The sequence below is a fragment of the Xiphophorus maculatus genome, chromosome 23 (assembly GCF_002775205.1).
Source record: "Xiphophorus maculatus strain JP 163 A chromosome 23, X_maculatus-5.0-male, whole genome shotgun sequence".
Taxonomy (NCBI): domain Eukaryota; kingdom Metazoa; phylum Chordata; class Actinopteri; order Cyprinodontiformes; family Poeciliidae; genus Xiphophorus; species Xiphophorus maculatus.
In genome coordinates, this window is record NC_036465.1 from 12,790,671 (window position 1) to 12,817,615 (window position 26,945).

The 26,945-nt window shown below is 37.5% G+C and overlaps 1 protein-coding gene across 2 annotated transcripts in view; it reads right to left on the minus strand.

The window, feature by feature from the left end:
* The window catches only part of LOC102219051 (protocadherin-1-like), a 195,952-nt gene that overhangs the window by 28,352 nt on the left and 140,655 nt on the right, over positions 1 to 26,945 (minus strand). The window contains exon 6 of one of the 2 annotated variants that reach the window (XM_023329086.1): positions 22,204 to 25,079. The exons of the other annotated variant lie outside the window; for it this stretch is intronic. Coding sequence (XP_023184854.1) covers positions 25,021 to 25,079 — 59 coding nt within the window. The 3' untranslated portion in view covers positions 22,204 to 25,020. Of the gene's footprint in view, positions 1 to 22,203; positions 25,080 to 26,945 lie in introns of those variants that run through there. 2 annotated transcript variants of the gene reach the window in all.

Below are 26,945 nucleotides of genomic sequence, written 5' to 3' on the forward strand. Positions count from 1 at the left end.
ACCGAGCTTTTTTCTCTGTCAGTCCGTCTTTGTTCTTTCTCACACCAGCTTCTTCACCCAACAGGGGTTATGAGGGACCAGACCCGCTGACTTCAAAGTTCCCTTTTTCTGTCAGTCTGCGTGTGTTGTATAAAATAATAAGGTTTTAAAAAGCAGTAAAAATAATAAAAAATAAAAATAAAATAATGTAGATGGTCAGAGAGGCAGATCTACAGGTCAAGTTTGGAGGAAAGTCCTTTGTGTGGTCGAGTAAAAGCTGCAAACAGTATTGAAATGAAATGATGATAGAAGTTTGAAATTAAATAATATTTAGTGTGGACTGAAATGAAAGTGTGAGAGATGGAGGAAAATAAGTAATGAATACAGGTTTGAAGATGACCAGTTGAATTTTCATATTTCTATCATTCTTTTAGTCATATTGTAGAGAAGAAATCTCTCTGAAACAATTAGAGATGAATGGATTGCTTGGAAAATACCTGGATGTTTAGAATTATTTCCCAGGTATTTTCCAAGAAAATAGAAAAGAGAAAAGGAGAGAAGTGAATTCAAGAGTTGGTGAGAAATGCAGAGACTCCAGAGGGGTGACAGGAATTCTCTGCTTCAGGCAGCAGATGACCTCCACACACACACGCACACATCCCAATAGATAAAAAGCTGTCTCCGAGCATCCCCCTGATGTGTTTCTAAGTTTCCACACCGAGGTTAAATGTCAGCAGAAGGCCTGGAGCCATACATGAACTGAATCCTACAGTCGTGGAGTTTCAGTGTTTCCATCTGTGAAATCCAGGTAAATCTGAGTGACTAGATGAATGTGAGTTTCTTTTATATTACATCACAAACTATTTTCTCGTATCTAGAAAATATTTGGATGATGGATGATAAATTCAGTTGTCATAAAACGTACTAGTTTTGGAAAAATATATCCATACAGTCTGGAATGAACATCAATCAAAACTAAATAGAGCAACTTTGTTTCATTATTGTTGTATAATATACTTGCATAAAGAGGTGAAAATTTGTCATTCTTCTCTACATCATTCATAAAAACACAAGAGTATGCTGTCTATGTGTTGGTAGCTACTGTCTTATTAAGAATCAAGTTAATTACAGGGTCTGTAATCAATGAATAGGATCACATTTTAATCAAAGCTATACATTGACAAAATAAGAAATATTTTCAGTTCTAAACCCTTTTTACAGCTAGAACTATTGAATAAACAGACATATAAGCTCAACAGCCAAGATATTTATAATTTATAATCTGTTACTTAGGTTATTTAACCATTAGATTGATGTAAAGTGCAATTATACCCATTCAACTTTGAAGTGTTTCAGAAGCCACTGATGATTCACAACTTTGAAAAAAAAAAAACTTCTTGATGTTGGCATTAGTTTGTGCTGCTGCAACATGTTTTGTATCGCGTTGGTATTTCAGGCTTTAATAGCTTTGGTAATAGGCTAACTCCTTTTTACATAACTTGCACACGCCAATCGCCTTTTCCAATGTCCCATCAGTTCATTTTTTCAAGCAAAAATTTACCACCAGTGGGCCAAGAGTATCAGCTTCATCAATTGTCGTTGTTTATAGATGTAGCTTGTGCATCACATTTACTATATATTTACTATATATCCTCTACTATATATGTGTATATGTATGTATTGTGGCTTAGGAATGATTGTTCCTGGTGTCTCTTCATCAGCTCAGAGCTGCCTGAACTAGATGGCATGTAAACATTGTGTGTGTTCAGAAGGATTGCCAGATCAATAGTCACAACAAGACCCGGTGACTTATGGGAAAGATCAGTACTGCAGCCTGTCTTGATGATATACACATAGATTTATATTAATGGTGTGTTTACAGCTGTGCTGGAGGGTCAGAGGTTGCATATAAAACAGGCAGTATGTTATTGTCTGTGTGTGGGGGGGATAGGGGGTTCTGGAGTGTATTTGCATGCAAAGTGGTGATCAGTCAGAGCAGACGTGGCTACAGTTATGATTGTCGACGTAGAAAAAACTTATTGTGTGCAGAAAATGCACAAGTCTATGAGAAAAGTTTAATAATTAAGGAATAAGGTATTACATTCTACTATTAAATGATCGGGAAACAACTTTGCACTGCTGTCTTTTTCTTACTCTTATTTTCATGAATTTATTTAATAAAACTTTGACTGTATTGTTGTGAATTTATCAAAATCAGAGAATGCCACAGTTTTTTTGTTGTTTTTTTTGGGGGAAAATTTAGTTGCTTACTTAAATATTTGTGACACATTCAACATTGCTTGCCATGTACAGTTTAAAACCTGAAGCCTCCATCCCTCATCAGAGAGCTTAGTACAATAACCAGAAACTGAGCTTATCAAGAACAATGTATAGTATCTCCTTCTTGTTTCAGCAGAGATAAATATCAACTATCACATCGTCTCGTTGAACTGAAAATAATCTGATAAATGTTCAGTTAATTGGCTGACAAAGCTGAACAAAAATATATGTGTAACCAAATGAGCTTAAGTAGATGCAAATGTTTCAATCAACACCCTAAAGGGATGTGTCTAATCTCTGGAAGCCAGGTTGGTAGATTAGAATCACCACTCTGAGACTGCTCGGGTGTGTCAACACTGTCTCTCCAGTTGATGAAGATTAAACTTTCTGAGCGAGGTTGGTGTGTTTTTGCATGCTGGAGGGAAAATGACTTCACACTCCAATACATGCAATTTACATGTTTGAATGTTTTTAATGATTTTAATAAATGGACTGTGAAGTGAATGATCTTCATCAGCTTCTGCAACCTTCAGCCGCCATGAAATATGGTTGGGGGATGAAAACTTATATGTGATTTGTCAAAAGTGGCCGAGTGAAGAAAAAGGGAACAGGAAATGTTTCATGTGAAGGGATCGAATTCACTAGAAGGCACAAACGACACCAAAAGGAGGAAAACGAAACACTGTCAGGGAGCTGACAGCATTCTGTCATGTCTGCAGCAGCAGAGAGGAGAAGAATTGGCAAGAAAATAGAAAACAGAAGGAGGCGGAGGCATCGAGAGTCTTTACTGACCGTCAGTCGAAACAAAATGTCGCTCCATCAGAAAAATACTCAGAAAGCGAAACTGACAGCAGGCAGCAAACAGAGCCTGTGCTCATCGTTGTTTTCAGCTTATGCGATTACCAGACAAGGCAACATAGCCTGGACTGGAAACATCTGAATCTGCAGCTATAAAAGCTTCATGTCACCATGAAATAAAACAAACCAAACAATGATCTATAGCCTAGATGCAATCAGAATTCTATCTTAAATGAAACTAGTAGAAAAAAGGAGACTCTTCCTATCTTTTTCAAACTAGGCTAAGAAGCTATACAAAAAAAAATAACATTTGCAAATTAAGGACTGAAAGCTGTATGGGAAAGGGAACAGTTGTGAGTTTGTCAATTTTTAACGTGTGTTTGATACACCTCTGACAGAAATCATATTCAATAGAAATTATATTCTGCCAAAATTTGTATCACCGGGTTAAAGCCAAAACTGTGACAGTTGATTTTCTGCTCACGATGTGTCCATTAACATACAGCCTGTAAGAGAAGATGTTTTAATTTATCATAATACTTGTAAGTTCTTTTCAGCATTATTGTCTTTCAACTGGAGGCATTTTGGAGTTTGTGATCCAGTCAATAGTAAAATGTATGGTTTTGTTAGAGCATCATTACCACAAGAGGAATATAAATGACTGTGCTAAAGGGCTCACAGTTTCGGTTCGGTGGGTTTACTTTACAGATTTGAAATTCTTCATATCTTCTTTTTTGCACTGAGTCAGTTTTTTTAAACTCCTTCCAAAACTTCTTATTTATCACAGTTAGAATTTATTAAAGGTTTCTTTAAAAATCTAGTCTCATCACATGGCGTTCATTCGTCAGAGGTCAGACAGTGTTCCACGCTCATTTGATAGAGTATCAGTACGTCACCCATCGTTTCTATTTACACATCTGTCTCAGCAAACAGAGAAACTGATGCTGAATATGGTATTCAAGTTCTCCTCTCTGTAGCCTTCCCCTCACTCATCCAGACAGGGCAAATTATCATAATTCTTTAGTGATGATGCTGTATTATGCTGAACTGACCAGTCTGGGAGCATTTCACACTCTTTATAGATTTAAAGATGCTGTTTGTCTCCACATCTCATTTCCACTTTGCCTCTGACGGTGTTTTATCTTTTGCAAGATAAGCAGGATAAGGAAAGCTCTTATCTGCCAAGTGCTGAGTGGATGAGGAGATGCACTGTAACTCTGTGCGCATAAATAAGGATGACACTGGCTGGGTCTAATACCGGCCTGAGGTAGGTCCAAGTCAGGATGCACTGTGGCAGACAAAACCCCAAACAGAGAGGCACTCTGAACTCAAATAAAGCAGAATGTTTAGACCATAGCAGAAGCGGGTGAAGAACATTCATATGAACATTTTGTTTTCAATGTTGAGAGTGTGTGAGGTGGTAGTTTGCCTGATGAAAACACCAGCAGTAAATAACAGTGGCATGCTGTCGACACAGCCGCAGACTCATCATGAATCTGTAACAGGAACTTAGAGAATCAGGCAGCATGATGAAAGTCTGAATGTTCAGAGATTGGTTTTCTACCCTCATTTAGATTACTGAAGATCAGCTGCATCCAAACCGAATTTGCATAGTTACACTTAACAAGAAAGGACTGATTCAGAGACCATAGACAAAAACTAAAGCAAAGAGCCAAAAGTCCTAGATATTTTACGGGTCCATGTCCAAACAACAGCACAGACTGAGAGGAATGATGGTAGTCCAGTCTGTGATTCTCCAACCGATTCCTCGCTGTTGGAATGCAAGGGAAAGTTACATCATTCCTGCATCATCTTCTGAAGTCTAATCTCTGCTTCTTCTTTTTTTTTTTTACATCCTCACATCAATCTATCACATATTTTCCATGACGAAATTAGTGTGGCAGCTTTCTACAAAGCCAGCCTGAAGAAAAGGGTATTCTCAATGAGGCAGAAAGAATGGTGATATCTGTGTAAAGTGGAAACAACAATCACTGCTTGTTTTTTGACATTTATTCTCCCAAATATAATGTGATGGGAGTTGCACAACCAGCATTATCCCTTGGAAAACATAGCTTGTAGCTGAAGATTTATTTTTAACTATGTAAAGTGTTTTATTTATTTATTTATTTATTTATTTATTTATTTATTTATTTATTTATTTATTTATTTATTTATTTATTTATTTATTCATTCATTCATATAATTCATTTCAACAACCATAATCTTTTGTCTTACTCTGTATGTTCAGAAAAAAAATTTATATCAAAGATTTCTTTTAAACACAAAGTTTGTGGCTTAAGGATAAAGATAATGACAAAAACATACATTTATGGACAAAGTTATTAATGAACAGCATGTTGTTCTCAAAGTTGCTGACATCTAGTAACATTTGAGAGAAATGTTAATCACACCTGGCAGTCACCATAGCACCAATAGTAAGTGAACTGGAACTAAAGATCACAAGACAATAAATAACCCTCCTGAGTGCATCAGAACATATTACCAAACATTGGTGAAGTTCATGAGGGTTCAACCTGTTGAAATCCATGAGGATGGGAGTAATAGAACCATTTTTTATCCCATTCACATTACTCAAACTGCCAATTTAAAGCTTCAACTCCTTAATAAATTGTTGAATTCCTAACCTATATTTTGCATGACAGATACACTAGTCCCATCTGAATATATATTGCATGACATTTTAATGTGACAACAAAGGTAGCTCAGTACAATTTTTCCAAACAAACTGTATAAAATAGAAATATACAGTAGATAAACATGTATGTATTAAACTTGTGACAATTACCACCAGTTCTCCTGTGGTCTAGGTGGTGTGGACAAGTCAACAGTCTGTTCATTAGTTAATGCATTTATGAAGATATTGAGCTGATTTTCATTTTCACACAGGTTCTATTAGAATCTGAGTCAATTGCTATTTAAGACACAGGACATTTCTGTAAATGGTCCAGTTCAAGGACAGCTGTTGGGTAATGCAGAAGACACACATCACCAAACGTTTAAAGCTGCTATTGTGCAAATGAACTAAAGTATCAAATAATGTATTGTCAGATAATTGAGATTTAACTGCATGCCTCTGGAAGATGTAAAAAAAAAAAAAATGTTGTTTTTATTTTATGTGCTCATATGTCCACTCACTGAGACATTTAATTGTGGCAAAATGGGCACGGATTTGACTGACAGGCACTTCAGAGGTCTGGTTTAGTTTTTATATTATGGAGTGTTCAATGTTCTTAATAGTTAGTATTTTACCTACAATCCAAGAAGTAACATCTTCAAACTGATTTCAAGTTAGATTGGAATTTAAATGAAAACTGAATGTGAATACAGACAAAGTTATAAAATAGCAAAAACAAAAGAAGACCCCAAGTTGTACAAAACAAATTGAACATAATTGTAGCTCATTGAGGTAGGTAATTACCACAGCTCCCAGTAACATGTAACCAGTTTAAATAGATTTCCTTTGAGCCCTTGTGTACCTGCAATTGCTGTGTAACTACCTGTATCAGTTCACGCACACACAGAATGTGTAATAGACCCGTCACCTTGATCAGAGCAGCAGTCAGACTACGACTAGATGTTCAGAAAGAGAGAAGCAACTCTGAAGATACGGAGTATGTTTGCCTTCCACTTTAATTGGCTTTCTCCAACCGCAGCTAGGTTGTTTGAGTCACCTCCATGCCCATTAGATATGGAGATTTATAAGAAGCAAAGAAGAAGAGAGAAAAATTTGTTCCATTTTGTTGTACTGCCTTTACTTATTTAACCTTTGTACTACCAGGCTCTCTGGCTATAAAAATCTCATGATGAATTATGACCACAAGCACAGTTATAGCAATAAACACAAATAAATTAAAGGTGATTGCAGAATAGTCTGATTAGAGCCTGAAAGTTGTAAACTTTATCCCTTCTGGCAGCGTTATGGACTACTGGAGATGTATACCAGTCATACTAACCTTGAATCGTTGACCGAATACATGATTTCCTAAAACTTTATACTTGTAAATAATTGTTTTTCTTTTTTTCGTTTTCTTAATAGACTTGCAACTTTATCTATGAGTACTTTTTCAACATGAGTACATTAATCCATTTGATATCAAACAATTTTCTTGCAGGGATCAGTTCTGGATTTTGAATGTGTTTTATTTAAAATAAAACACACATAAAACACACAGCTTTTAGATTTATTCCTTATTTATTGTCATCTCTATCCATCCAGCATAAAAAGAAAATAGCCATATCATAATTTCTTATTTTACTTATCAGGACATCGTTAAAATGATATTCTTAGTCAAATATATAGAATGATTGCTTACTATTAAACCACCCCTATAAAAGAGGGGATTTCGGAGGATACAGTTACAACTCCAAAAAGTAAAGAGAACATTAATGTTCTTAGAGAAGCAATTGATGCTGCCTTTAAAGTTGAGAGAGGCTCCAAAGCCATCCAAACAATTAGAACAATAATACCCCACAGAGAGAGAGATTATTCACAAGTGAAAAAAAAAAAAGTAGTAAATGTTTTTAGGAATGGACATCCCATCAGTTTTTGTTTGTCTATAATTCATGTTTGGTGAGAACATAGCAGCATATCATCACAAGGCCCTCATACCAGGGAGTTGATGTTAAGGAGTTTATCAGATACAATACATATGCACCCTGCAGTCATTCAGTCCATCATGAACTCTAAAATATTTCAGGATCAAATTTGAGGCCTTCTGTCTTTAGCTTGGCTAAAGTTGGGTCATCAGTTGAATAATTACCTCAAATACAGAAGGGGATGTGTGACAGAATGGTGGACAAAAGAATTTAAATACCATGTCATTCAGGTTAGATCAGATGAACAGGCAACAATGAAATGTTATGACTTATTTGGAAGAGTTGAAGGCAAAAAAGAAATTGACAGCAACACTTAGTGCAAGGTTTGCACTCCTGGAACGATGTTCTTTATGATACAATGTGAGAATATTTTATCACAGCTTTTTTTTAAAAAATATATAAAAAGAGGGGAAAAGCAGCTCAGTCTGTAGGGTTGATGGAATTAACATTACAAAACATCTATCTCGACAGCCATTTTCCCATTATGGGATACTAAATACATGCAGTATTCTTTCAACTACACTAAAATGTGTAAACCTTATGATATATTTTGGACATAAATAGGTACTACATTCACTAGCCCACCAAAGAAGAGAGAGATATCACTTTTTCACCAGGGATCAGAATCAAGAAATAATAAACTTGCTATAAGGAATAAGGGAAGCTAATTGTTTTCCACTTTGGTCTCAATAAAATTTAGTGACAAAACATACACTTGTATGATGCTCAGAGTTCAGATTTTATGTTAAATTATTGGATTCCTAAAGTATCCACCCTCTGGAGATGTAAAACATGACACTATTCTAAAAGTGAAAACGTTTCTACTAGGATTGTTAGACCTAAAATCAGTTAGATAGTTTAGTCCAACTAATGTGACCTTGATAAGCAGCTAAAAACTTTATTCCTGGAAATTCTGCTGGTGTTATCTGCTACCATGTTCGTAAAATGCCTGGAGCTGTGATCTGGTTCATTATCTTGTTGCAGGACGAACAACTGATCTACCAGACCAGACTAGGATTTACTACTTTAAAATGTCGTTTCCACATCTAAAACTTGTACCCTGTGCGAGTCATTAACTTTGTCTCCAGGCAAACAACCTCAGATCATTACATTTCCTGCTCCAATAATATAATTTTCTTTAACTTTCCATTTTATCTGTTTAAGTCAACTCTATGTTGAACCTGTACATTTTGGGAAAAGTGTCTCTGTGTACAATGAATCTTTTGCTAGTTTATATAGTTCTTAAATGTCTAATTACAAAAGCTTGGTTTGAAAATATGTTTTTGGAGCTGTTGCTCTCTGATTTCAGATTCAAGTGCAACTATTCAATAGTAGATTTATATTCCTGCTTAAACTTGTAAAGTTGGACCTTATTGAAGAATTTCATCAGTATGTAAAATTGAACACAAATAAAACCGTTGACTAAATCCAAGAATTATGCGACACAAGCTGCTCCTTCCTAAATTTAAACCGAACCAGCCTGTCAAGTCTCATGGTTCTGTGATATTTCTGGCATCCAGTGATATGTGATTTAACTCATCAAAGAAACCACAAGTTTTTGCCTAATCATATGTTAGTTCACTGATCAGATCCTTAAAACCCGCTTCACAGTCAGCTGAAGTGTTGATTATAATGGCCGGCAGATGGTAAGTGGTGCGAGCAGCCCGGTTCAGGAAACGTTTGGCCAACATCTTTCAAATTCAGCACTGGAGCTCAAAGCTTCCTCTTCTATTTTCATTCCAGTTTGCCGCCTGCGTTGTTCTAACTTAACGTCTATGAATAAATCCACAGAATATGTCAGAAAGAAGTCTTCAACTAAATCTGGAACTAACTAAGTGGTGATTTGGATCATCATTTTTTAAGAGGGCCTTAATTTTATGTTTGTAGTCTCTCAGACTGAGTGGTATCTGCAATCAAAGAGCTCTATAAAAGACTGGCAGCCTCCGACACACTACATGCTGGGTTTGGAAGCATCATAAAGAGTATAAAATGTAGATGGATGAATCATTTAAATGCAAATTGAATTAATCATTTTATAAAATGCTTCTAAATGCATCAATTACATAATTGATTCTAATGAAGAGCTGAAAAGTCTATAATTACCTCTGTCCTCTGTCCTCTTGCCCATATTAACGCTGCTTTATGGAGCTCCACATGGAGCCTCTGCTCAGTGAGGAGACAGGTTGTAATTTGACATCGGTGGAATGAGTGAATGTGAAGAAAGACACGATGGAGGCTGTTAAAGTCAAAGCGCCACTGTCTTGCGAGGTGAAATGATGGGGCGGGATAATGAAGGGACCTTTATGCAAAGCTGAGGGTGTCACGGAGCAAGTCCCGGGCTCGCTCACTCCTCTTTGCAAAGCTATAATGATGCATGAAGGACCCCTTCATGTTTATGACATGATTGTGAGTGATTTATTGGCGCCCCATGGTAATTAACATCAGATTATCTTCAGGGGGAAGCTGTGAAATCTCACGTCGCTTCTGCCACCATGGCTTCAAGTTCACTGCTGGCAGTTAACAATACAGACAGGAGCATCTTGAGGGCTCCATTAGCACCTCGCCATATGTTAAACAGTGGTAGCTTTAGGCCTTAACTTCTCAAACAGCCATTAACCATTATTCAATAGGACATGGGCTATAAAATTTTTCTGTGAAAAAAATTACCTATGGAACATGAGTTTTTGAAAAAGGAAAAAAAAAACAGTGGGGAAAAAGACTGATCCTCATTGGGTGGAAATTATTTTTGTTATGCTTTAGCTTATAATCTCCAAAAAGTCATGATCAGTTTGATAAGGGATGACTATGTTACTTCATATCTCGCAACTTTACCATAGCTTAATTATTAGCAGTGTTCAATGTATGACAGGATCAAACTAGGTTTTCTAAAGAGATGTATTACACAAAACAGCTTTTTATGGCTAACTTTGGAGGTATGTGTACAATAATTGATGCAAAGAAGCAAAGTGTTTATGAAACCGGGCCAATATTTGATGTTGAGATAATAATCAGTGGTTGTAAAATCTGTTTCCAATGTTTTATATCAGATTATCACAAATAAAAAGCTATACCTGTGGACCAAAACATTCGTTAATCATAGACGTAACTTATACGAAAAACATGTTGTTCTTTGTTCAAGACCAATGATCGAATACACAAAATCTGGGTAAAAAGTGTCTGAAAGGGCAGGGGGGAGAAGTCATAATATAAAGACTTCGAAATCCTCCTGAGGAGCGCTGCTCTGACTGCAAGATGCTTGAATAAATTCAAAATTTTTTCAGTGAAGAGCTATCTCCACACAGTCTTATGATCCATCAGACAGCATTCCCGCTGAGACTTCCTGGCATTCATCACGGGCTGTCCAGATGCTTAGATACTCCTCCACTTTCGGTCGCCCAGTCAACATTATGCAAAACATCCTCAAGCGAATTGGGAGTCAGTCAAAAACCCAGAAACCAACAGAACGGAGAGCTCCTTTAAGCCACCAGTTGTACGAAGGTTCCTACTTCTCCATTATTCTTAAGACGAATACTGGGCCGAGGAGCAGTCCTCTTAATATTTAAGGTGAAGTATAGGAAATGTAAAAGGCTTTGTAGTGTGTTTGATTCATTATTCAGCTCTTGCCTATTCTCTCCCTCTCTTTCTTGTGCTGTGTGCAGGAGATAACGCCTCAGCTCCACGCTTTAATTCTTTTGCATCGCAGATTAGAACTGGCAAAAAATGTGGAAAAAAAAAATCCTGGAGAATATAAGATGCAAACGCATTTCTTATTCTAACCCTCTCCTCTATTGCTGCTTCATCTCGACTGATAAGAACAAAAGCACTCTTGGCGTCTTGCACATCATGTTGTTGTTCTGCTCGCTCTCTGGTTTTGGGTTAGTTTTCCTTGACATTTACAGTAAAATCAAGAAAGTGAAGATGATGGTAAGTTATCACCCTGAAGCTCCTTCTCTCTGAAACGGGCCTCAAGCCGAGCACAAGAGTTGCAGGCAGCAGATGAAAGGCTGCTGCTTTGATCGCAACAAAAATGAGACGTGAAGCAGGAGCGATAACGACGGAATCAGTGTGGTTCGGTTCGACTACTCCTCAGCTGATCTTTTTTTCTCATTTTTTTATGTGAGGGGGAATGGAAAAGCAAGCTGAAGAGACTAAATGACATGTAAAGAAATGTTTTTCTCGCAATCCAGTGCATAATTGGCTTCCTGGACTGACTTCAAGTGTTGGGGGAGATCTTTGACAAAACCATACATAAATAAATTCATCTCCCTGTGCTTTCTGGGTCTCTAGCTGCCTGCAGAAAAGGCCTCGTTATATATGGAAATAAGATTCTCCTCCTTACTCTCCCAGTCGCCCCCCCTCATTGGCTCCCACCCATGCAAATGCAGGCCGGGGCTGGGGATCCTTTTACAAAGGCGATACTATAAGAGAGACGGAGCAAGCAGCCAGGAAAACGACTGAAGGGGAGAATCTGAGTCAAATCTCTGTGAGGAGCGATAAGCGTGAGAGTGTGCGTGGGGTGGGGGGCTAAGTGACAGCAGAGGGCAAGAGAGGCTGAGTCACAGTCACAGGAGGGAGCCATGCAACACTGAGCACATACTGACCCCATTTCTCAATGGTGCGAAAACGATCCATGGCCATTAAATCCAGTTTACAAAAACTGGATCTGTAAGAACACACACACTTATAATTAATATGTTTTTTTTTTTTTTTTTTTTTTTTACCAAACATTGACCCAAATTTAAAATAATCCTTCAAGAAACCAACAAAAAATGTTTACAAAGCAAGTTAAATCTGAATCAGAGAGGCTTTTATTGAAACACAAATTTCTGCAAATCCTCAGGTTTAATGAAAATGGGACTCTACACAGATTATCTTCCCCTTATCTGGGGGAGCAAGCTAATCAGTGAGACTCAGACTTCCCCCTAAATAGCCATTTGGACCAGCTCCGATGGTGGAGTCCCAAGGACCAAGGTTCCCAGGTCAACTCAGAATCATAGTCCCTCCAGCGTGTCCTGGGTCTTTCTCTGGGTCTCTTCCTGGTGAGACATGCCTCATCTGGACAAAGGGTTCCTCTCGATGTGAAAAAGCACTTTCTCACCCTAACTCTAAATGAGAGCCCAGAGACCCATCGGAAGAAACTCATTTCAGCCACTTGTATCCACGACCTTGTACTTTCAGTCACTACTCATTTCGTGCCCATAGTTGAGGGTAGGAACCAGTAAATCGAGATCTTCGTCTTTTGATCCAGCTCTGTCTTCACCACAACAGATCAGTACGGTGTCACTGCAGACACAACACCAAATCCCCTATTGATTTCCATTTCTGGTTTTGTAGTGAAAGTGGGTTAATAAGGAAGTTAGTGTTCTTTTTCAATAATTACTCCAGAATATGGGTGTTTCATAAAGACATCTATAATTTACCTTTCATTACAAAATAAACAAAGATAAAAACAACTTCCTATGTATTTTATCAGCTTCCAAGTTCTTGAACATTTGCTTTAACATTTCTGCTGTCCTTGACAAGGTATGAAGCTCAGAAAAATCTAACTGAGAAACTTATCAGTGCAACCGTGAAGCCAGCTGTGTTTTTCCTACAAAACAACCAACAGAAGGACCTTACACCTCCAAACTGTTTGGCTAATTAGCAGTGACGCTGTTTGAGGGCGTCAGAGGAAAGCATCCCGGTGGGTCCACAGTGTTCCGGCTGCGAGTTGAGGACACCAACCGGAGGGCCCTTAGAGACCCCTGCTACAGAGCCTAGGAGCAGGCGGACACGCAGTCCTCGTTAAGGTTACCGACTCTGCTGGTGACACACGGATGACAAGGACAATTTACTGCATGGCTGCTTCTCCTTGTCTTTGAGCAAACACACACACACACACCCGCACACCACTGTGGAAATTAAGTTTAATAAGAGGAGATGAAACTTTCTGCTCCCTCTGGGTAAATTAGGAGGTCGCAGAGGCAGAACTGTGAGAATATACAAAAGAAGGAAATTAAACGCAGAACAGCTGGGAATATTAATGGATGGCTGGGATACTGTACACACTGATACTGTATGTGCTCTGAAGAGCAAAGTAGTGTGGGGAAACTGCAAAGTCAGAAAAATCCATAGCTTGACCAGGCATTTTCCAACTAAAATCTTAAAGTTGGTTTGCAAAGTCATTGTACGTTTTACTTTTTAATTTTATAGACCATCGAGGTCTCCACACTGACAGCACACATCACATTTAAAAGGTTTGCATATGTTTCACACCTGACATTCAAACAGCCAGAAGACCTCCTGGTGCAACGTAAGCAAAAGGAGTGGATAAAAAGGGAAAATGTCTAGATGAGTGATGACAACAACGTTTGAGACATTATGCAAAAAGGAGACATGCTTCAAAGAAGTTCAGCTCTGGAAATAAGTTTACTTCTGCTAAGCCCCTCAAACTAACGATGACAGTACATCACTTCAGCTCCTACATCTGATTAACTCCACAACCTTTCAGAGAATCTAAGCCTAAAGCGAGCACAGTGACACTTGAAGAGCAGATAGATGGAAATTTGCTTCTAGCTGCAGTTTTATGTGCTGATTCGCTCATTCCTTCCAAACTGATCTGTTTGGACCTTTTAAATCTAATGAACTCGCAGTGAACCATTTTTCACGTTCCTCGTTTCAGTGTACATCATGAATTTGTAAACTCTGTTTTTTGAGAAAACAGTTGCAGAAACTGAAAATGATCATGTGAAACCATGCTGGCGGTGTAATTTTTAAACAAAGTAACAAAATGACTCTCTAACTAATCTCTACAAATTCTCACATAGGAAATTAATTTGAACAATTGCTTTGCATCAACTATATAAAGTCAATTATGGCCAAGAAATGTGCTGGTTGTAAACAGCATTTTGGAATTTGAAAGTAAGTTATATGTGACTTGAGAAGTGATTCTAAGACAAAGTAGAGTCACTGTTTTCACTCATTAGCATACCGTTAGTTTACAGAAACGACAGCTTGTTATTCATACAACTTTCAAAATATGGAACATGGATTAGAAACATTGCGTCATTTTAGGTTGAACAACAAATTAGTATATTGGAAGGATCTTTGGATTCATTGTTTCGTTTATTGATTGAAGGAGGGAAATAGAAATTAAAGGATTAGTGTTAGAAAAATTATCTAAGTTCGGCTACTGATAAAATAATGCTGCTGTATTACATCCCCTGTCAGGAGAAGTTTTATAACAAACGGACATTTTTTCTTGTCAAGATAAATATATTTTCCTTTCTTTCCCTTTCAAAATTCTTTTGCAAACAAGTAAAAAATGTCCCCGTAGATGAAGGGTCTAAATATCCCTCCGGACCTAAAATCAACCAGCAGGGGTCAGAGGTCAACAGAAAATGCATAGGAAGTGGACCATGGATGGATGCGCTGGTGTCTGACCGCTCTAACTGGAGCAGAAGAAGATCTCCCCCCTGGACAGCACTTCCCTCCATGCAATATACACGCACAACATGCAGTCATGTCCCCGAACCCTTCCTTTTGTCTTTTGTTGTGTAACACAAAAACACACACACTTGACTGTTGCTGCATTTACAGATACATTCATATGACCCAAAACCATCACAAACACACGCACACACACATATGCTGTGGAGTGATGTGATGTGATATGATAGTTGGTCTGTCTGTGTGCTGTTTGCAGGCCATCATACACTTTATTTCCCTCAATTCTGCCTCACACGCCACACCCACCAAATCCTGCTCAACCAATCAAATCCTTCAGATTATTGAACGATAATTCTGCCCTAAAGCCTAAGCAGATGCCAGAGAGCCCTGTCTTGTGATCAACCAGGCAGAACCATTTTACAGCAAGCGGGGAAGTTTGCGGGAAACTTGTGTTCGGCGCATGATGTTGCGTGTCTGCTCACTCCCTGTTGAGCTTTGGCCTTAAACTCGCCGTGTGTTTGTTGTGCGTTTGTGCTCTGCATTAGAAGCAAGGGTTGCACCGCTGACCCATGTTTGCCTCTGCGTGTGCTTTTTACTCTAGCTGTGTGACCCGAATCGTAAACACAGCATCCGCCGCTGAGCTTTGGGTTTTGTTTGGTGTGTGTGCGACTCTTTCGGTGTGTGTTATGAATTATGAGCAGCAGCCTCACTCTGACCTGATATGTGCATGGCCTTTATCTTGCATATCAATGCACATATTATTCTTCCTGTTTCTGTATGTGCTTTTTGGAGTTTGAGCCATGCCAAGAGGTTAATTGAGGGGAGGGCCCTCTAAACTGTCGCTGTGGGAAACGCTTCCTGACTCAACACCTCATTGGTCATTCAGCTCTTTACAAGCAAAATGACTGTGAATCCTCTCAGGGAGCTCCAGGATGGGAGGTGGATGCTGCGTGTGACGATGAAGGCTCCTCACGGGGACGTTATTCTCAGCACCCCCACCCCTACCCACACCCTCCTTTGACCTGCTGGAGCTCAAACAACAAGCTAATCCTTACAGCACACAGAGGAGCTGCTAATAGGAGAGGATTAAACTGACAAATACACCAACTCCCTTTGGCTGCTCCTCCTCTGCTCTTTGTCTTCCTCTTCCCCCTTTCCTTTTAGTGACTTTACTTCTTAATCTAGTCGATCCCATCCTCTGAATTGTTCCTTTGCCTTCTCCCTCCAACAGTCCTGCATGCTGCATATCTTTTGTTTTCCGCAATTGTTGTTTCTCCTCATGTTCCTCCTTATTCTTCTTCCTCTTCTTTTATCTCTTCTGTCTCCATCTTTTATTTATATATTATCTCCCCCTTCAGGTGACCGTGGAGTTGATATGAGGTCTGTAAGTCAGCGGGCTGCACAGAGCTTTGGATTGTGCGTGTGTGTATTATTTGTGTTGTAGAGTGGATTATCCAGGTTCCAGGACTCGGTATTCACTTGCAGCCATGCGGAAAGCTTTAATGAGAAGTCGCTGTTTACCATGGACACAGAGGGACACACATACACACTCACACAGGCAGACCTATACGTACCCACAGACACACTGAAAATAAACCCACAGTAATCACACAGCTCGACAAACTCACAATGATACACACAGATGCCGTGAACACACACTAACCGGTGCAGTAATGGGATTTGGAGTTTTTTTTCTCTGTAAACCGGTCTGTCCTCAGTCTCCTCATTAAAGTACACGTTACACACAGAAAACACAGACCCCCTCACACCCACGCGCGCACACCGCTGGCTGCATGGTGATGCTGACTTCTGGCTTCAGTAATTATTTGGATTTTCTGTGTCTTTGTCTTTGTGTCTGGATATATGTGCGCAAACGTGCAGCTTTTTGTGGTGGTGTTTGTGTGTGGTGAGGAACTCGCTGTAACAGGCTGGTTAAGGTTTGGACGTGCACTGCAAAGGATGCTTTAGAGTCCAAATGGCTGTTGATTCAAGGAATATAATTTTTTTTCTTCTTCCAAAGTTTACAAATATTTTGACGTATTCAGTTATGTGTCATCTTCTTTACAGCACAGAAACATCCCTAAACGACTGACGTGATTTATTGTTGTAATACAATAAACCCACACATCACTAACGAGCATGAAAATAGCAGCATTCAAACAAGAAACGTCTGCAGGCAGCACATGATATCACCACCGTGGAACTGGAACCATTCCAGTTGTTGCCGTAGCACTGCATGCACAGCTGTATTTTTGTTTTATCCATCGCACTCGCAGAAACTTGCTTGTACGAAGTTGGACACTTATTTGTCTGAAGAACTGCTAATATTCATTCTGGCATAGATTCAGCAAGAGTTTGAGATACCAACTGACTATTTGAGCTACTTCAGACTTTTTTTTTCCAAAAACTATTTGACGTATTTCCTCTGACATCTGTGTCTGAATAAATATTACTTGTTTTAAACCACTCAATGAATCTAAAAAAAAAGGAGCGTAAAGGACAAGGGAGCAAGTCTAAACTGGACAGCTTTGAGTCCCAGTCCTGCATCCAGAACCTTCAGACAGTAATAACTAACAGAAGCAGATGAAAGAACGATTAATTTAGGAAGCCTTTGTCAAGCTCCAGCAAAAAAAAGGAAATAAATCGACAGGAATGCGATGGACCATCACACAGTGTAATCAGTATACCAGATTTTACTTAAATGGAGCAAAAAGGAAAATAAGCATTTAACGTTGTGTCTGCAACAAGTCCAAAGACAATAGAAAACCAGATTTTACACACATTCCAGATGGACGGTTGAGAAAGACAAGGGAATCACCACTGGACTGATTTGCCGCTATTAGAGAGTGTTGGGGAATGTACTCAGCCATTTAGCTTCTACAGTCATTTTTACAGTCTGACAACTGGAATTCGTTGTTTCACTTTGGTCAATGAAGTTCTTTATCACAGAAATGTGGAAATGTGCGGGTAACCACCTTCTGAGAGGAAGAAGTATTTGTCTCAGTGGAGCAGGGAAGTAGAGTTCTGTGTATTCCAAATTCCATTTCCAGTCTCGCACACAGTTCTCTCTGGGCAGCCATGTCTCTTCACATGGTCCATTTTCTACAGCTAGTTGAAGTTCAGTGAGTCAGAGTGGGCTTAATAAACTCTTCGATGCACAGTGAACGCTGCAGCGCAGAGCCAAGTGTTCATTTCCGTCCATGACAATCACAAGCAAAGACAGAGATTGTGATCATCTTATACTGAAAGCATTCAGTTTTATCTGGGGCATACATGTCTACGTTTAAATGATTCAATACTGATTAATTTTAAGATATTGAGGGAATGCTCATGTCTCCAATTAGAATTTGCTTTTCTCAAAACAATAAAAAAAAAATTGTATAAGTCATGCTAATAATTCTGTAAAATCTGACTGTAGTCAGAATTCTATTTCAATGCTATCATAATTTAGGTAAAGGTGCAATATGTAACTTTTATTATTATTATTATTATTATTATTATTATTATTATTATTATTATTATTATTATTATTATTATTTATTATTTATTATTAATTATTATTTTTACATATTTGTTATATTTGTCATTGTGTCATGACAGTATAATCTGTGATGACATCATTATTATTATTATAATTATTATTAGTTTTCACAGATTATCTGTGAAAAAATAATTAGCTCCTCTGCCCAGTTCTCCCAGGAATAAATGCAGAAGTATTCCCCTCAGCCAGGAACAACCAATCAGAGCCAGCAGAGCCTTAGCAAGCGCTGTCAATCATGACCATGCTCATCGCTGCCCCTTGCAATATGTTGCAGCTTAAACAAAAATAGAAAATTACACATTTTGTAAAAGCTGCATACTGTAGAATTAATGGCAGTTATCAAATGTTTTAATTGGCACATAAATTTCAATTATACTCATTATTAATTCATCCTTTAAAAATCAAATGATTCATATTTTGCCCAAAAATGATGAAAGCTCTGTATAAATCCCATTAATGTGCTATAGATTACTGAGCTGACAATAATAACATTTCTTAATTTGATACAATATATTAATATATTAATATATTGTAAACAACCATTTTTTTATCTAGACTGCCAGGCAATGTTTTTTCTTTTTTTTTTAATGCAGGTAAAAACATTCAAACAAATCCAGAATATTTATGACAGACATTTCTATAACATTTAGGCAATATAATTTTGTTATTATTAATTATTTCCAGTATACTTCTCTCACAAATATTGCCATATCTCAGCAATAATGTTGATTTCTGGCTTGTTTTGCCCTCTTGATTACTTAGTTATAATAATTCAACAAGAACCACCCACAGTGCAACAAAATTAACCATTAGCTCATGTGATTCAGATTGTCATCCACTCTTCCAGTTTTTATGTGGACCATCAACCAATGGAAGCTGAGTAGACCTCTTTGTAAAATCATAGTGAGAATTTTTAGAAAAGCCTGCTGTTTATAAAAATGGCAAGAACAAAAAAGTAATCACAGTTGTAGACCTTACATGCAATGCACCCTATTTTAACCACTTTTCAACACTTCCACATGTTCAGACATGAGTGCACTCATCTGCCGTGTTCGCTAAACTACCCCACCCCCTTCTAACCTTCATTCTTTGCTGTCCAGAGAGTTGGATGGTGATTAGCGTTGGGATTCTGGGACTCTGGCCTCAGTTTTCATTAACAGCCATAAACACAGTTCTGCTGCACCACAGAGACAGACCACATTTTTTACATGCATCTGAAACTATGTATGTGTGTTTCATTTTCTTTTTTTTAAAGGCGTACATGTGTGTGCACATCTGAGTGAGCTTAGTGGTTGCTTTGATGGCGAGAGAAGGAGAGGGGTGTTGTTTATCATAGCATTAATTAAGCCTGCAGTTTGGCTTTAATCAATAAAAAAACAGCGGCACTGAAAATGGTCTGGTTCCCACACAAACTTTTTCAGGTCTGTATTTACTACATCAAGTACAAAGGCCTAAATATGGAATTCCTCTGGGACAAGCAGAGTTTGAAAACTCAAACACATAAGCTACCATTACGAGTTCAGATCACAAGCTCATTAAAGCCATTCACTCCATTTGAGCTAAAAACAACTTGATTTTTTATCCATTCTCATTGTTATTGTTCCATCATAGTCCATGTTCAACTCTAACAGGCAGCCTTCTGTAAATCTGTATAGATCTGTAGCAGCAAGTTTTCTAGCATTAATAGGCTGGAAGCCATTAATGTCATGATGTAGACATATGTAAGGGAATGCTGCAAATGCAGCTAGTTAAAATAATAGATGTTGATATATGATCCTTTCATTCAGCAAATCACAGTCAGTGACTTCTGCAGACCATTTAATATGAATAAAGTTCATCAGCACTATATAATAAATAAACAATCTGAATCATGAAGTGTACCCACTCAAGTAAACAGGTTCAGAAACTCTGACGCATGAATGACACCATCAACAAACCAAAATTTCCCCAGTTAGCTTAAGATGTTAGAAAAAACTTATTGTTATAACTGCATGACAAATCATCATATAATGTATAGGCTCCACAGGACAGGACAGGTTTCTATATTTAAATTAATATGAGGATATATGTTGCTTGAAGGCTTTAAACACACACATCCTCACATTTTCCCCAGATTTCACAGCTGATATAAATTTAGCCGCAAAGTTTGGGTGACCGCAGTCGAGACTTGTGAGCGTTTGTGTGGAACCTGGTGTGGAGACGTCAGTGAAGGAGAAAATTAGTTGAAAAATGACAACAGCGAAGCTGAGTGAGCAGACATAAACTTCAGAGAGCTTAAGGTGAAACCTTTCCGAGAAACTTCAAACACACCAAGTTATTTTCACTACAATTCTTTCTCAGTGAGTCTCAGTGAGTCAATGATAATTAATAACCCAGAAAGTAAAAGTGATTTGTCTTCTTCATGTTAATGTTGGTCATCTTTAAACTCAGTAAACTATGATGGATGAATAAATCATTACAAGAAGAAATAAGACGAGATTAGCGTAGAAACACTCCAAAGCATTCCACAGATGGGCTGCTGATTATGACATTATGGTGAAGTGACATAAAACCCTTGCAGCTTTATTCAAGAAAGGTAAAAGGTCCCAGGAGAGGTAAATATGACTTCAGAGAGCTGCTGGTGTTTGAAAAGCACACCTGGTTAAATACAGTTCAACACAATGGCATTCAGAACCCTCAAAGGAATATATCTGCCCCTGCAGCCATGTTACTTAGACCTCATTTTTTAAAAACGTATGTAGACTAGATGTACATGTAGTGTATGAATTTTTGTTCTGATAATGAAATGTTTTGTTGCTCTTATACCTCAATGATTCAACTATCTTACTGAAAATTATTTTCTTAGGATAATTAGTGACTGCATATAAATTTAACATCTCATGGCCATTGTTAGATGCCTGGGGGAACTGTGAAGCTAGAGGCTTATTCTTCTCCAAACGCTCTGTGAATTTATGGTCATAAATCCCAAAATAAATATTTACTTTTGGATTTAAGGTTAAAATTTAAATTTTTAAAGAGACCATCTGTTAAGGTGTTGTCAGTATCATACCTCCATAAGAATTGCGTTGAACAATCCAAGATCAGAGAACGAGTGTCCAGTTTATATTAGGACAGATCCCATCTTTAAAAACCAAAAAGTTTCTTCAGTGGCTCAAAAACATTAGACATCTACATATCAGCTTGGTAGATGTGGAAAATGATCATATTCAGATTAATATATTCATCTCTCTCTTGACCTTCTGATATCATAATATTGCAACTTAAAATCTAATCAGTAGAAACATGGGCTTATTGTTTTAAACTTTAAACTTAGACCATAACTGTGCTCTGTGAGATAATGAACACTTTTAAGGGGTATTAATTTAAGTATTTTATAAAACATAGCATAATGTCTATTCACAAGGGGAGCAAAAAGTGGGACCAAAACAGTTTCTAGAGCTCATTTTAGGTTAAAGCAAAAATATGTCATCTGGTGTTTAAACAGAATAATGAACAAAGAGCAGACATAGAAGCTGAAGCTCAAACACACAAACTGCCATTTTAGAGTGTGACAGCACTTGTTTATTGTAATAAAAACCTCTGGATACAAATTACATTCACAGGAACGGCAGCGGGACACCAAGCTGCTCTGTTTGATTCCTACAGCAAACCAGTGATTACTACAAATACTCAAATTCATACACCGTTTTACAGCTTTATAGCCCATAAACATACTGGTATAATTCAAACTAAACACACTGTTGCACTTACAAAAAATCAAGCCTTTGATCAGTGACCAATTGTTACTAAGCTGTGGTACAAACCAACTAACTGAGTCCTACATAGATCAATTCACTGGAAGAAACAAGGAAAGAGGAGAGCTGAACGACAGCCTGGAGTTTAGGGGTTTCATTAACAGGTCAATAAGGCGGTTAACTGCCTTGATAGCTGAATTTACCAGCAGTTAAATCTTACATGGAACTTGTAAAAAAAAAAAAAAGTTATTAGTGAGGAGGAAAGAAGAGCTGAGATCAGAATGACTGGCCTAATATATAGTATAGCAGGAGAAATTAGACAGAAAAAGGCTCAGATTAATGAGTGTACTGTACATGGTTCAAGAAAAACAATGTAATAAGAAACCCTATATCGAATTTAAAAATTGCAGTGTCGTTTTAAATGCATTAATTAGGAGTACATTTTGTAATATTTTTGAGTTTTTGTCAAGAAAAGCTCAAAAGTGGAAAGTGGGGTCCAAAGTTATCGCAATCATAAACCAACAAATTAAAGAAGATTATTAAAATGACTTAAATCAATTAATATGACACTTATTTTGGCAATTAGTGATACAAAACTTTTAGAGATTTAAACTTAAGCAAGAACATACACAGCTTTTGTGTTGTGTTGTTTTGGATGTCCTCCTCCCCCCAGATTTGGTATTTAAAATTCAACTGGTTAACACCACATAGTAAATTGTCTCCTGTACTGATCTCTTTTATATGATTTAACAGCCTTTGGGGCTTTGATTTAAGACCGTTAATGTGGCAAGGCTTAAAATGAACAATTAAAGCTCAATCTGTTTAGATGCCAGAGAAAAAAATAGATGCCATTTAATGACTGATGTGTTTTCTAAGGGAGTTATTCATCCATTGTGGTTTTCCACCAAAGTGGTTACAGGCCTAAACTGGGGCTGTTTCTAGAACTAGTTTTAACGGGTTTATTGAAAAAAGATCAATGAATCACAGGATCGCAGTGCAGAGTGACAACTTGTCTACAAACACTACTGGATCTCTGTTCTTATTTCTGACGTCATGTCTGATCAGGTTCACACTTAAAATGAAGAGTTGTGCGTGAACACTTTAAATGGTGGATGTGATTTTTTTTTTTTATCTATATTTATAAGCATTGCAAACTGGTGTTACACATCCACAGCTTTAAGCAGGAATCATAAACACTGGGTGGTGATATTAAAAGGCCATCAGTGTTTACAGAGTTGAAAACTCGGTTTATAAATTAAATAAATTATAAAAGCTGTGAAAAAATTTTTATGTGTGGCACTAAAGAAAAATTCTGTTTAGTATAAAAACACTGAGGAGATGAGATAATGAGATCATATCCCTTTTTGCTCAGGTTGCAGGTCGGGAGGTTTGTCTTGAGCAAGCCAGACTCAACATAAAAATGAGTCAGGAGTTCTAAGCAACCAATAGGTTGGTGGTTTCAGAATCAATTTCCAGCCTTAAATGAAAACAGCTTTTTTACTCTGTCAGACATTTTATAATACCAGATTTTGTGAAAGCAAAGCCAACTTTAGTACCAGTTTGGTAGAAAAACCACTTGTAGCAATGAGCTAAGACAGTATTGGCTCATATAGGCAGAAAGGATATTTTCCTTTACTTAATAGTTTGTTTTGGTTGAAAATTCTATACAGCAGGGTTTCTAAAGCCCCTTCAAATGAAATAGCACCTTTGCACAACAGATTTCTGATTTATTACTACTATTTCCTTATTTTCCAGCTTCCAGTGTCTATGCAAAGTCTAGTGCAACGCACACTGGATCAACCCCCATATCAAACCCACAATGAGAACTTATTTCCATTCATCTTTAAGAACAATTGTAAGTATTTGAGGTTGTTCCTTTAACTGTGCCTAAATGTCCTATGGCAGTAGTGTCAATGAAGGCCAAAAGAAAGACAGTTTCTGAAACAATTCCTACCAGAGTTCCTATTGGACTGAAAGAGAAGGCGTGTCGGCTGATTATCTGCCAGTCACCCTGTCCTCCGAACCCTGACTGTCATTTAACAACTACAGGCACCAGGGCAACAAAAATAAGAAAAATATTGTTGAAAAAGTGGCTGCAAACAAAATTATGTGGAAGTCCAATTTACAGAGCCAAAGCAGCTGTAAAAAATAACAAGAAAAAGAGCAAAGAATGCCCATAAAAGGAGAAGATTCCCTCTTCAATCCACTGTGATCTTTCCACTTAGGCTTCAGTATCATCCAAAAAATGAAAAGAGCGGCAAAGATGAAAACCCTCCCCTGAAAAATCAACACCACTTCCGAAAAAGTAACCCGTCAAGGACATGACTGAGAAGAAAAGATGCTGTAAAACCAAAGATGATTCCGTGTTATTCAGGTCAACTTCTCTTATCAAAAGAATGTGGTTTTCATACATTGTTTCCTGATGTGACTCTCCTGCATGGGAATTCCAAGAAAGTGAGGCATGAAGCTGAAAAAAACAGCTCATGACCGCAGGTGAGGAGGGAAGAGGAAAAAGAAGTCCTCAGAATCGCAGCACAGAGTAGAGAAAAAAAAAAGCTTGAGGACTTAATGTGTTTTCTTTTTTGTAAATAGGAGGAGGAAAAAATGGAAGCTTAAGATGCTCTTTGTGTCTTTAGTTTTGTCTTAAGGCAGTCTGATTTGTCCGGCCTCCTTCTCCGGCCTGGTGCTCGACGACGCTCCACCTATAAGAGGATAGATACGAACGTCTTACACCTCTGGTAACGCAACGCAGAACACATTTCCATGCAAAACTTCTCATCAATGAGGAAAAAAAAATGTCAAAAAGAAGAGTCAATAAAATCTGTCTGTTAAAAAAAGGAAAAAAAAGAAAAATATGTTGTTTTTTTTTAACTGTGCAGCAGTTTGCAGAGCCACAAGAATGCTAAATAAACTTGAAGAACAATTAAGAAATGTAGGAATAACTGAACTGTGCAAGAACTCACAATGTCCCTACTAAATATGGTAAATATTGGACAATTAAATTAATCAAAAATGATATTTGGTAGGACTTTTTATTTGTCATTACATAAATGGTAGAACATGATACAAATAAGCTCAAATACAAGCAATTTTAAGTGAATTTTTACCTTATTGGTTTAGGAGGTACTATTTTACAAGTCCTTGTCATTTTTAGATGATAAGTGAAAGTGTGATGTTCCTCACTACTGCAACTACTACCATGTTGTTCAAACACTGACAGCAGAGGACCAAAACAAACACTGCAAAAGCTCTACATCATTCTAACGGCTATGATGTTTGACCAAATTGTATTAGTGCTAATTAATTTGGAATGACAAAAATCAGTGTTACATTTATAGCATTAGAAGCTGCAAATTACTGGGAGGGGTAAATTTGAGGAAGACCTAAACGTTTTGGTAAGATAACCTTAATATTTTTGAAAAAAGTACTCTAACTTAATGAATGAACTTAATGAATGAGAAAAATTGCAGAAGGTAAGTTCTAGGCACATAACTTGTATATTTTGAGTAGATAACCTGAGTGTTTTTACAATGTGAGCAGCAAGTTTGGTAAGGTTGTGATGTTTGTGAACTAACCAATAAGCTCCAGACAATAAATTGTTAGTAACTATCCCAGTCACTGAGAGAAGCCATTAAGTTCAAGGAAAACACCCTATACATTCTGGACAGGTAGCCTGTCAGTTTTTGAAAGTAACTTTAAAGTTTCTAGTCAGTATGGCAACCAAAGTGCTTCATAAAGTTAAACTATATGTTCCAAAAGATAACTAAATTTTCAGAAAATAATTTGCAAATTATGTGAAGGTAACCTTATTAAGGAAGATAAGCTGTACATTTTTTGAAAGCTTTAGAAACATAGCCTGTAAATTCTTCAGGAAAAACAACCTGGTATCAAGATAAGCCCCAGGTTTTCTGAAAGTGACCTATAATTTTTAGGTAAACAGTCAGAATTTCGCAGTAATTTGTGCATTTTTGATAAACGATCTGTGAATTTTGGAAAGATAATGACACAATGACACATTCTGGTCAATGTACCTGTATGTTTAAGTAATCAGTCTATAAGTTTGATAATGTAACATCCACAGTTGCAGAAATGTACCCGTATGTTTTCTATTGGCATTTTTAGAGACTAAGGGGTGTATTAATTTGAAAATGTACCTACTGAAGTTCTGTATTGTATCAAGAATGAATTGTTGATAGACAAAGGCTTGTGTAATAATAAAGTTATTACAAGCAGAGAGAGGTTCAGCAGTGGTATATCATACTTTGAATGGAAAAGTTTTGATTTTCATACATACATGTATAAATACGTACGTACAAAAGAATGTTGTCTCTACCATCAGAACCGTAGCTCCACTGCAAACTCGTTTAAATTTACTGTTGCTGTGTTTTGTGACGAACAATGCTTTCGGTCACCTTCGAGTTATGACTGGCGCTGCACTGCAGACATAAAGGAATTAACACCCACACTCACAAAAAAGCTTCAGGGGTTGTGGCTGTTGGCTGTTGTGAACATGCAATACTGCAACCATAGTGAGGTTGCATTTTAACAGAGGAAAAGTAAGATCTTTA